The sequence below is a fragment of the Nematolebias whitei genome, chromosome 19 (genome assembly GCF_014905685.2).
Source record: "Nematolebias whitei isolate Nwh7 chromosome 19, NemWhi1, whole genome shotgun sequence".
Classification (NCBI taxonomy): Eukaryota; Metazoa; Chordata; class Actinopteri; order Cyprinodontiformes; family Rivulidae; genus Nematolebias; species Nematolebias whitei.
In genome coordinates, this window is record NC_056516.1 from 23766470 (window position 1) to 23778954 (window position 12485).

Below are 12485 nucleotides of genomic sequence, written 5' to 3' on the forward strand. Positions count from 1 at the left end.
TTTCTTTTTAACAAAAAAAAAAAAAAAAAAACGAAGTCCAGATGACATGATTCAACCTTTTTTTGTTGTTATATACCTGGATGACTGAGAAAACAAACTTTGTGTTTTTGAAACCATTAGTGAAAAGGCCAGACTTCAGGGGTATCTGAGGCAGGCTTGAAACACAAGAGTCAGGGTGGCTTCTGGGTAATACCAGATGGCTAGGCCTCAGACTGACGAAGCCTCTTGGATGAGGGGCGAAACGTTTCTTTTTAACAAAAAAAAAAAAACGAAGTCCAGATGACATGATTCAACCTTTTTTTGTTAATCGACCAAATGTTTTCAACAAAGCGACAGGTCCTGGAGAGCCCTCATGTCCTGCTGAGACTCATGCTGCAGGATACATCATGGACGTGGGAGTTCATGTGTCTTTCCGTTTTGTCTCAGGAGGACACCGAAGACATATATAATTGGATTTATGATAACAGGTTTCCTGCTTTTTGGAATCAGGTGGTTCCTGGTCTATCAACATACAAAGAAGGCAGCTGCAGCTAATTTGGCCCTCGTCAGGCTGCCTGCCTTGTTAAGGTTGGGTTCGTGCTTCAAGGACTCAAAATCAGCTGATTTATAAGCTAAACTGTAAGATGGAAGCAATTTGTGAGAATCACAGGCCACCTGCGGCTTCTGGGACTTGCCAGCATGTTGGAAACAACCTTGGAGGAGGCTCGTAAGCACGGACCAGTGGAATGCCCACTAATCTGGCCATTTTGGATCTTGACAGTACCAGCAGGACTCAATGCTGACAAGAAAAAAACAGCATGCCTGGAAAAAAAATCAACAATTGTGGCTTATCTGACTCCCCCAGTTGGCCTCGAAAACAGGCCAACTTATGAAATTTCTCCTGGGACATGGGTAAACTAAGAAAAAGCTTTGTCTATTGCATCCCCCACCCCCGGGAACTTCTGTGGAAGCTTATCAGAACTGTGCCAGCTGACCAACATCTTATCAGGACTATGGTCTGTCTGGAAGTACTTCATGGACAAATCTCACCACCTTGCCGTCAAATGCATATGTAACGTGTTCATAAATGTGCTGCTGGCAGAGTTTTTTGATGTCTTAAATTGTGTCCTGTTAGGACAAGGTGTGAAGAGATCTTTTTTGTAATGCCACTCTCCTCTCCTCGTGGCTTTTCCCCCTTTTCTATCTAAAAAAGTATTCTGAAAAGGATAAGAGGCTGCGCTCCAGTAGCAGCAGCAACGTGCACGCCGCCCATCTTTCGACGACTGTACAAACGTAATTTCACTGTATTTCGCTACAATGATAATAAAGCTTATTCTGATTTTGATTTACTTTTAGTGAGCCAATAACACGTCTCATAATCTTTATATGAGCACAAGTTTATTAATAGAAATGCATCCAAAATGTTATTCTAACTCTTATAATTTTGTGCAAAAAATACCAGTTTTAAAATACTGTTTAGTTTGTTAAACTATTACCAACTAAAAGTGTTTTTATTGCTGGCATGGCCCAACGATTCTTGATTGAAAGGTTAAATTATTATAATCTAATTCTGTCATTCTTTAATTAAACTCAACATGAAATAGCATACAACTATAATCCATTAGCATCAGCTGACTCATAACAGGCAGCTAATATATGATGGAAACAGTTTATTTTGTATTTAAAAATAGCTAAATGTTGTAACGCGTCTTTATGTCCTAAAATTATTTTTTTGTCTTTTTGTTCACAAGGTCACTGTGCTGTTGAACCGAAGGGGCGTAGTGTCCTTTGAGCAGCTTCTGTTGGACATCTCAGAGGCGTTGGGGTTTCCACGCTGGCACAGAGGAAGAGTCACACGTCTGTACACGATACACACACGAGAGGTGAGGCCAAACCGAGACAGCATCAACATGAAAGGGAAGACTTAAGATGTGACTAGGCCTCTGTTGCTCAAACTCAAAATAAGCTTTTGTGTTTAAGACTTTTTTAATTTGTACAGTTAAATATATCTGGTGGCAGCACGGTGGCGCAACTGGTAGAGCTGCTGCCTCTCAGCGAGCAGGTCCTTGGTTCAAACCCCGGTCCAGGGGCCTTTCTGGGTGGAGTTTGCATGTTCTCTCCGTGCATGCGTGGGTTTTCTCCGGATACTCTGGTTTCCTCCCACAGACCAAAAACATGCATGTTAGGCTGATTGGTAACTCTAAATTGTCCCTAGGTGTGAGTGAGAGAGTGAATGGTTGTTTGTCTCGTTTGTCTCTATGTGTCCCTGTGATGGACTTGCGACCCGTCCAGGGTGTCCCCCGCCCCTCGCACAGTGATTGCTGGACATGGGCACCAGCGACCCCCGTGACTCAAAAATGGAATAAGCGGGTAAAGATAATGGATGGAAATATATCTGGTCAAACTAAAGCTTAGGTAAAAAAAAATGTGTGTGCTAAATGTCAAACTCTTATACAACCCCAATTTTAACAACGTCGAGATGGTATGTAAAATGTAAATCAAAATGATTTGCAAATCTTATAAAGCCCTATTTTATTCACAATGGAACATATTAAACATATAAAGTGTTTAAAATAAGAAAGCATATGTTTTCTTAGGGGAAAAAATAAGTTTTAGTCTTACTTTTCTGCATTGATGGTGCATTTCCAGGGGCCTCATGTACTAACGGTGCGTATACACGAAAAGGTTGTGTGTGCCAGGTTCCACGCACATATCAGGATGTATCAGAAAGAACATTGCTGTCATGATTCAAGCTCCTGGGTTGTTTTCTTGTCATGCCTCGACTGTTTCAATGAATGGTTTTCCATCTTACTGCACTCCTTCCCCATGACTACTCAATCACTTAATCATGCTCACCTGTGCCTGTCTATAATAATTATCCCCATCTGTGCTCTCCAGGATATAAGCTCCTTCCAGCCACAGCACAGGTGCCTTATTATCTGAAGTGCCCTCCTGGCACTGGCCAGCGTATACAATATTACTCTGTTTGTGCCAGTAGAGTAATATTGTATGCTGTTCAGTGCCAGGAGGGCTGTGATACCAGGGGTCCTCAAATTTTTTGTGTTCAGGGACCCCTTACAGAGGAGAACAAGTTTCAGGGACCCCATCATAACCCTCATGTTTATTAAATAATTTTCTTCAATTTGTCTCTTTAATGCAATGGAAATATTTGTGTAACATAAACCTGTTCTTTAATAGCGTTACTACAATGTTTATACTTTTAAACATGGGGCATTTTTCATTCAAGACACAATTATCAAAATTTTTAATTTAAACTTCCAAAAATTACAGTTTTGAGAAAATTAACAGCATCAAAAACCACTTTAACACTTTACTTATTCACATAATGAACATAATAAATGTATAGACGCTTACAATGTTGTTATTGCAAGTACTACATGTCATACATGAGGTGGAATGAAATTATGTACTCAAGGTCCCAGTTACACCCAAAAATATCAAAAATATAAAGTATAACAAGAAAGAGTATACAAGGATCTAAGCTATACACTAACAATAATAACTGTACTAAGGTGTAGTAAACAGCAACCTGAACAAGAGTCAGTTGTGAGAAGGTGTGCATGAATTTAGCAGCTTATTGGTAAAAAATCAGCAGCATGGATAAGGTGTCAAATGTCCAGTTAAAGTGTCATTATTGTGGTTTGTCTGGTTAATGATGCCTTTGCTTTGAGGATGCTGATGGAGAAGTACAGAGAGGGTCAGAAAGAACTCCATTGTGTCTTTGTGGATAACAGCATATGACAGAGTGCTGAGGGACGAGGTGTGGTATCGCATGAGGAAATCTGGAGTTGCAGATAAATATGTTAGACGGGTACAGGACATGTATGAGGACAGCAGGACAGTGGTGAGATGTGCTGTAGGAGTAAGATAATGTTAGAAATGCAGCTACCAGGAAAAAGACAAATAGGAGGTATCTGGATGCAGTTAGAGAGGACATGGAGGTTGTTGGAGTGAGGACAGAGGATGCAGAGGACAGATGGAGGAGGATGACTCGTTGTGGCGACCCCTGAAGAGGGAAAAGCCGAAAGAAGAAGAAGAAGAAGAATGATCCTGGGCCCATGCAGTGATGTCCAGAACAGGATCCGAGCTGTTTTTAATGCAGTGGCCCCTGAGGGCCCAAATATCATGAACATATCCATCCATCCATCCATCCATTATCTTTACCCACTTCTTCCATTTTGGGTCACGGGGTCACCGGTGCCCATGTCCAGCAATCACTGTGCGAGGGGTGGGGTACACCCTGGACGGGTCGCAAGTCCATCACAGGGCGATTATTGAAATCTTTTGATGATATTATGAACTGTACATGATGGAATATTTAAAGTCTTCTTTTTTTATTGAGGAACATTGTTCTGAAATGGTTCTATTTTTAGAAGCAGTTTAATGCAGACTGACAAACCTTTGCCCATGTTTATTTCTGAGTGATATGGCGTCTCTAAAATGCTTTTTAAACCCAAGTCCTTTTACTGACATGATGCAATCAAATAAATGTTACAATATGCTCTTCACGTTGTTTTTTTGTACCACCTACTTTTACAGCCTTTTGTTACCCATCACAACTTTTTAAAAATGTGTTGCTGCCACAAAATTCAAATTTACCTGTTTTCCCTATAAAAATAGTACAATGTCTTAATTTAAACATTTCATTTTCTAAGTTCAATTGTGAATAAAATATGGGTTTATATGAATAAATCATTGCATATTCTTCCATTTTACACATTTCATCTTTGCTGAATTTGAAACCTCATGAAACAGCTCCACATTTTGTTCCTTCTGATTTGTCCTAACCACTTTTTGTCTTTCTGTCCCAGGTTAAGGGTGTGTGTGATTTCTTCCGGGGTGAGGCAGCCTTCTTGGCTCTCAGTAAAGCTCGTCCTGAGCTGACCAGTGTGCAGGATGCTCTGGAGGAACTGTTTCCAGAACATTCTCATTATTGTGCTAATGTGCTGCGAGCCTGGGAGAAGAAACTCCGGCCAGTGCCAAATAAAGCTGCCAAGGCTGACAGTGGATACAGTGAGGGGACAGACAATGATGGGACTAGCCAAGAGACACACAGAGACACGAATACAAACGTCAAGAATCATGATGATGCTCATATGTTACAGCATACAGGTACACACCAGAAAGAAAATGGCAATCCTGACTCCCAGAAGTCATATAAAAAGAGCTCTTGTAGAAAACCTGCTCACCTTCCCAACAACCTGCAGAAACTACGTGTGAGAGGTGGAGACAAAGAGCAACAGCCCTCTGTTACCGCTCCATTTAAACACAACGGAGGTCTTAGAGACAAAGTGACACCTTCTCCCATACTGTGTGAAAACTGCTTGGCAAGAAGGAAACATCAGGGTGCAGAACTGATCAGCTCATTATCAGGAAGGGTCCCACTTCCTCCTGTGATGAAGAAACCAAAAGAAAGTTCTCAACAGGAACAGGAAGTGAAACAGTCAGACGTTCGTATCAATCCTTCACTTCCTCGGCCAATCAGAAAAGAAAGGGAGAGGAGTTTGATGCGCTTACAGCCTCCAAATCCAGCTCCAGATGTGCAGCCGGCTCACACAGACACGCAAAACACAGAAACATGTGTTCCTCCCTCAGATGGCAGTAGTCTCACCTTCTCAGACATCGAGCGCTGCTACGAAATCGGGCGTGTGATTGGAGATGGGAACTTTGCGGTGGTGCAAGAGTGTCGCCGTCGTGACAACGGCCAAACCTTCGCTGTGAAGATTGTCGAGCGCTCCAAGCTGATCGGTCGAGAGCACATGATGCAGAACGAGCTGAGCCTTCTGGGAAGTTTGTGTCATCCTCGTATAGTGCGGCTGTTGGTGCACCATCACACTCGTACTCACTCCTACCTGGTGATGGAGCTGGTGAGCGGAGGGGATTTGTTTGAGGCCATCAGTGAAAGGGGGAAGTTTTCAGAAGCCGAAACGGGACTGATGGTGTCAGATGTGAGCGACGCACTGAATTACATCCACTGTAGGAGCATCGTCCACAGAGACCTCAAACCAGAAAACCTGCTGGTGGGTATCAGAACAGATGGATATTAAGCCAGTATCTTCTTTGGGTCTGTGTTAAAGGTTTATTAATAATGCCCATGACGCTCTAGAGTAAAGTTTGTGCTTTCCCCTGTTTAATAATGCTGTCCAGTTTGTATGTTTTTCTTACTCAGGTAGAGAAAGTTACTGTGGACATCTGTCGGCTGAAGTTAGGAGACTTTGGTCTCGCCATGGTCGTAACTGAACCGGTCTTCACCATATGTGGCACACCAACATATGTAGCCCCAGAGATCCTCCGTGAGACAGGTGGGGCACTTTTAAGAAACTTCAGTCTGATTTTTATTGCCCACCTCCAAAGGAGACCTTAGCAAAAATGGCTGTAACTTTGTCAAACATATTGAGTTGATGTGCTGTCTGGTAGTAGCTAAGAGATGTTTGTATCATCTAGCAGTCTCGTGAGATTAAAACTCTGGCATTAAAGGAATGCTAGGCCTTTAATGTAATTTTGAAATGTTTTTTTTTGTTTTAACGGTTTACCGTCCAGGTTATGGTGTAGCGGTGGATGTGTGGGCTCTGGGTGTGATTCTTTACATCCTTCTCTGTGGCTTCGCCCCATTTCGAAGTCGGGATCGGGATCAGGAAGAGCTCTTCAAGCTGATAAAACAAGCACAGCTTCACTTTCCGCCCCCCTACTGGGACTCCATCTCAGAAGGTGAGACAAATACAAATATATTGCACACAGGCAGAAATGTCATAAATAGTAACACAAACTGTTTTTCCTGTGGGTGTGTAGAAGCTAAAAGCCTTGTCAGATCTCTGCTTCAGCCAGATCCCAGTGTGAGGCTGACAGCAGAGCAAACCCTCCAGCACCAGTGGGTGAAAACGATGGCTTCAATATGCAGGCAGAGGGCGCTCACTGGCAAAACTCAGAGGAACGCAGCAGAACCTCAGAGAGTTCAGAGATCTGCTCAGAGAACTGCAGCAGAGTCACCCACAGACAAAGCAGCAGGACACTGTGGCAGCAAACACAGTATCACTCCCAGGAGACACAAGGATACGTATCCCCGGAGATTCCCAGCAAGAGGACGAGATGAGACTAAACCTGCACCGCTACAGTTAGAAGAGATGAGCACAGTCAACGTCATATCTTCACAAAACAAAAATCAGACGCCTTTAGTTGGAACATGTAGTCAAGAGAAACTTGAGTTAACCTCTGGAGAGCAGCACGATACACAGGATCCAGGTCCAAAGCTGCCAATAGCAGATCACGGTGACATTATTCAGCGTGGCTTCTCTGCAACCCAAGCTGACAGCAAGCACGAGTCACCTCCAGATTCACCTGCTTTAACTGAAGCTGCGCTCCAAATCACAGCAGGTCACTCAGCTCGACTCAGTCCATCATCCAAACCGACTGCAACTCTGTCTCTTCTTCAGCAACACAAACATACACAACCCTGCAGCAGTCACCCTCCAAAAACACCCAACTGAAGACTGTAACAAGGCAAACCATCACGCACCCTGTCAGTCCCGACGCTTCTGTTTAATCTCATGTTTGACTGTTTGATTAGCTCATGGGTCACTTTTACCACGGTGGACCATACCTCTGAATTGTCTCCAGGTATAAGTGGGTGTGAAGGGTTGTTTGTCTCTATGTGTACCTGTGATGGACGTGTAACCAGTCCTGCCTCTCAAACAGTGATCACACCTGTGACCCTGCACAGAAAAGTTGGTAAAGAAAACGATAAGTGCTGAATGAATCTTGTGATGAGCAGCGGATGATGTTTTTTACTCTCTTGGAACAAACAGAGTCTGATTGATGAGGCTCGATGCAGCTCATAAACGTTTGTCTTGTAACAAGAAACCCACGGTGTAACGACTCCTGGCCTGTCAAAGAAAGACGTTTCGGGAAGTTGTAAATCATTTTTTAAGTGTTGACCTAATTTCCTGTAAACCATGTTTATATTTTGTAGAAGTGAATATTTAGTCTGTTGGGACGTTTTAATGTAACTAACAACCATGCTTTATGAAATTAATCTTAAAAGTACATTCCTAAAGTCTGTCATAAAATACTTTATTATTTTATCATTGAATTCTTACCTAAAATATCAGCAAAGGCAACGTTCCAGCTCTCCTGCAATAAACAGATCATATTTACCAGTGTTTATTTATAAGAGGTTGTTTAGAATTACTCGTATCTGCTGCAGCGTTTGTGCAAACCAGTGTGTAGTAAGATCCTGTGACAAATATTGCTCAACACTGAGGACAACGTGACCACATTCATCTTCTGGGTAAACGGTGTGCATATCTGAGGGGGGGATTTCTCCCTCGCCACACCGCACACACCAAATAAGGCATATATTTCTGCCCACAGGGGGTGGTTAATCCTGTCCCTCTCGATTGCAGACAGCTGACACGGACATCCTGCCCCACCCTGCTTAAAGCATTCTCGCCCCCCATTACCTCCCTGTTTGTACCCTTTCCCAGCCTTTGTGGCTTTCAAACCCACATACTGTGTTTGGGCCACTAACAAAAGCTTGTAAATGCTTTTGAACTATCAGTGGCACAGGCCAAGTGTAGTTAAGGGGTTTCTCAATCACTGTTTTTCTGTTTGAATTATTAATGCATCCACAACACACACACACAGCCAGAGGATTCCTAGAAAACAGCTGAACCACTTTTATAGGCTGCAGCAGCCGCACCATAAAAATGCAGTCAATGTACCAGACTATAGTAGTTTTTAAATTATGACTTTTATCATCACACATAAGCAACAAATTATTTACTTTAAGATGCTTTACTAAAAGAACCAGCGTTGTTACAATCATTAGACATGCTATTAAAGTCCTACTTGGAATGAAATTAGAAAAGAGGAATATAAATCACACAAAAAGATGTGGTTAAATAGATTACCTTTTTAATATTGTCTTCGTGTAAAAAATGATCACTGTTGTGATTGGTTAAAGCAAATATTATGCTTAAGTTAATGCTAATTCTTGTTTTCTCCATGAAGTTTATTCACCGATTTGCTAAAAGGTGAAAACAGAAATGGGAAAGGAAGGGTCAATAACTCAAAACATAAAAAAAGTTTCATAAATCTTTTATAAAACAAACAAATATATATATAGTTTTTTTTTATCTCAATTTAGTAATTATTTAATTGTTTTGGATGTTATTACCTGAATGGTTTGGATAGTAGTTTGATTGGTAAGAAATAACGTCCTCGTACATTTTATGCAAAATAACCTCCTTTTTGTTAACGACTTGCCACAATGAGTGGATGAAATGTGCAGGGTATCTATGAAATTCACATTTTAATATTCCATTGTTTTCTAAACTGAAATTTCTGGATTTCTCAGCCAATGTTTGGACTACTTTTATAGCTCTAAAACAAAATGTTATGGGAAATCTGCTCCAACACCTTTAAAAAAACGGTCTGTACGCAATAGATTGATAATTAGGAACATGTCTGCAAAATAAATAAGTACAATCAAAAAGTAGGAGCATGCATTTGTGGATTTTGTTGAATCCTGAATGTAGTGAAATACATTAAAGGTGGCACAGCGCAGCAGATCGGCAGGTGCTCATCGCGCATGCGCGCTTTGAAGGCTTTAAATACCCCAAGTCATCTGGCAAAACAAAACATTCCGCTGTCAGCCAATTTACGGCTGTGAGCAGATACAGGGCCCCTTACAGATGCTGGCGAAATGTTTACTTTTAAATACGTGACTTTTATGTCAAGCCACAGTTTAACAAGCCTTTTCGAGTAACTCAAGGCTGGGCAGAGGGTTTTACGGACGGGGGGAAAAAAAAAATTACAAAACAAAACAAAGATGGCTGTGTAGCCAGAAAAGAAACAAAACTCCCTGTAGCTTTAATCATCGACACTTCCCGTGGGTCCTCTTGGACAGTGAGCCGGTACCGGAGCGGGGGAGCAGCCGAACTGGGCCGCCGGTGCACGTCGGTACCTGCTGTCGTTGCGAATAACGGCGTCGAGAGTGCAGCTGAGTAGTTTTTGTTCCGACTGGGCTCAGAGAGAAGGACCGCTGCTGTTTGTGGCAACGTAGCTAGTCCGCTAGCCTCACTGTAAGTCGGCTGAACTAGTCAGCGTTTACTGTTTGTTAGCGGTTAGCATCTTGCGCACGGTCTAGTTTTTACACGGCAATCTGCTTGTGGGAATATATTTATTATTTGGGGTTGTTTTTTTTAATGGTAAGTTAGCCTTTCCTTCCCGACAGCCTGCTTCCTGAAGTGTTAGCTTAGCTCCCGCTAGCTCGCCGTGTCAGCTGACCGTTAGAGCTCGACAGGTTGCCACCCCGAGCTAACTGCTAACAGTTCGGGCTCGACCCGGTCGGGGCGAGTCGCTTAAAGAAAAGACTATTTTTCTACACGACATGTCTTCGCTGGAAGAGAGGGACGTGGGCGTTGCGGCTGCCCCAGGCTCCTCCTCGGCCGGCCTGGGGGTCGGAGCCGTGGGGGCAGCGGCGGAGGCTGTGGCCGCGGCCATGCAGGAGGACGTCGGGATCCGGCGAGGAGAGGGGCCCGAGGCTGACCCGGACGAGCCGCCCAAGAAGAGGGTGAAAATACCCGAGGGGGAGTCAGGAAAGCTGGAGGAGAGGCTGTACTCAGTGCTGTGCTGCACCGTGTGCCTAGACTTACCCAAGGCGTCTGTGTACCAGGTAAAAGTGGCGTCAATCACAACCCCCGCACCCCCTGCCTTATAATAACCCTTAACTGAGTCAAACAGCTGAAACACTTTGTATAAACTTCTCATGTGCCCCAAACCACGAGTCAACCTGTTGAATGTGTTGGTGATGCATCAGCATCCAGCAAAGTGAAGCCATGAGGCTGAGACCAGACTGGACCAGGTGGTCTGCTGTGCTGGTCCAAGTTTCTAATGGTGGAAAATATCCTCAACAAAGCCACAACTCACCCAAAAAACCCACACTCAGCCCATTTGTAAACCCACTTCATTCTCCTAAATGGCCTCAAACTGCTCCTTCATAGTCTTTTTATAAAAAGTAATATATTGCACATAAACATTAGTCCATCTTATACAATTATTAAATGTCCTTCCCTGCAAAAGTGCTTTCCTTAACGTCTAGTTTTTCCCCTTTACATTTGCATGCACTTTACAGAAATCTCTCCACGCTAATTTTATCACCACCATCAAAAATAATGTGGATTTAAGGTCTCGTGTGACTAATGGTGTTATCTATAAACATGCTTTGGTATGACTAGACAAATATCGCCTTAAAATAGTCCATTCTCTCAGGTTATTCTTAACTATTTATTAGTAAAGAATTTTTTAAGTTTTATAACTTAACGCACATTTTCAACATGTTCTCCAGTTTTCCTTTTAATGCTCAGTAAGGATGTTTTTCTTTTCCCTTAACGACTCGCTTCATTTACTTTATTTGTTCTGCAGTGTACCAATGGACACCTGATGTGTGCCGGCTGTTTTATCCACCTCCTGGCTGATTCCAGACTTAAGGAAGAACAGGCCACATGTCCCAACTGCAGGTAAACAGGGCTGACTGAACACAATCTGCTCTCGAGCGGGACAGGAAAACTCACAAATAAGTCGTTAAAACAAAAGTTGTAGATGCTTTAGATGTGTGTGCTGGGTGGGTTGGAACAAAATGACTGCTGTATTAAATATTTTCCAGGTCTGGATAAGTTTAGGAAAAAAGAAGTGTTTCCAGACTATTCATTTTTTAAAGATTAAAAAAATCTTTAACAAAAATGTGCTTTTTTTCCTGCACATAAGGCAGACATAATATATAACAAATCAGTGAATAGTTTGGCTCGTCAGAAACTATTAAACGTTATAATAAATGTAAATCCCTCTTTATGTCTTTAAACAAAACATTGAAGCCGTAATTAAGAGTGCCATGCACGCTATATGGTTGTGAAACTAGAGATTATTAACAGTGCTAACATTTGCAACATAAAATTTGTCAGTCGTGAGGTTGCAAAGTCCTAAAACATATAAAACTTTTTGTCATTGTACTAAAAATGAATACTTTTACCAAAGAATCATTGTTTTGTGCTGAAGACTTTCGCCCCCGTGTAAGACAGGTGGGTCACTGCAAACATCTGCAGGAAATTCACATCTGGATGTTCAAGTTTTTAAAAAAGAGAGATAAAGAAAATTTGAAATGAAAAACGTGTCGGAACCTTGAATAAAAGCACGTGCTGTTGTTTGTTCAATATTTACATTTTGGTTTTACAGATGAAATCATTTTTCTTTGTCTGCCGCTGAGTCATAAAAGCATTAGTCATGATTAAAATACACAGCTTATGTTGTGTAACAGAGCATTACAAATACTTTCCTAGGATTAGCAAATTAACTAATACTTATTTGTGGAAAACATTAAGTTTAGTATGTTTTGGTGTACAGTAGTTTCTTGTTTATCGCAAGGGATCCGTACCTTGGACCCCGCAATAAGTGAAAAACCGCGAAGTAGAAATAGTAGTATGAGTAGTTGC

General features: G+C 42.1%; 2 protein-coding genes across 2 annotated transcripts in view; both read left to right on the forward strand.

The window, feature by feature from the left end:
* Window positions 1-8435, forward strand: part of dclk3 (doublecortin-like kinase 3) — a 10277-nt gene extending 1842 nt beyond the window's left edge. Inside the window, exons 3-8 of the mRNA XM_037693679.1 lie at window positions 1731-1862; window positions 4812-6020; window positions 6170-6302; window positions 6541-6708; window positions 6790-7130; window positions 8400-8435. Coding sequence (XP_037549607.1) covers window positions 1731-1862; window positions 4812-6020; window positions 6170-6302; window positions 6541-6708; window positions 6790-7130; window positions 8400-8435 — 2019 coding nt within the window. The remainder of the gene's footprint in view (window positions 1-1730; window positions 1863-4811; window positions 6021-6169; window positions 6303-6540; window positions 6709-6789; window positions 7131-8399) is intronic.
* A 1208-nt stretch (window positions 8436-9643) lies between these two features.
* Window positions 9644-12485, forward strand: part of cyhr1 (cysteine/histidine-rich 1) — an 11183-nt gene continuing 8341 nt past the window's right edge. The window contains exons 1-2 of the mRNA XM_037693415.1: window positions 9644-10672; window positions 11422-11516. Coding sequence (XP_037549343.1) covers window positions 10388-10672; window positions 11422-11516 — 380 coding nt within the window. The 5' untranslated portion in view covers window positions 9644-10387. The remainder of the gene's footprint in view (window positions 10673-11421; window positions 11517-12485) is intronic.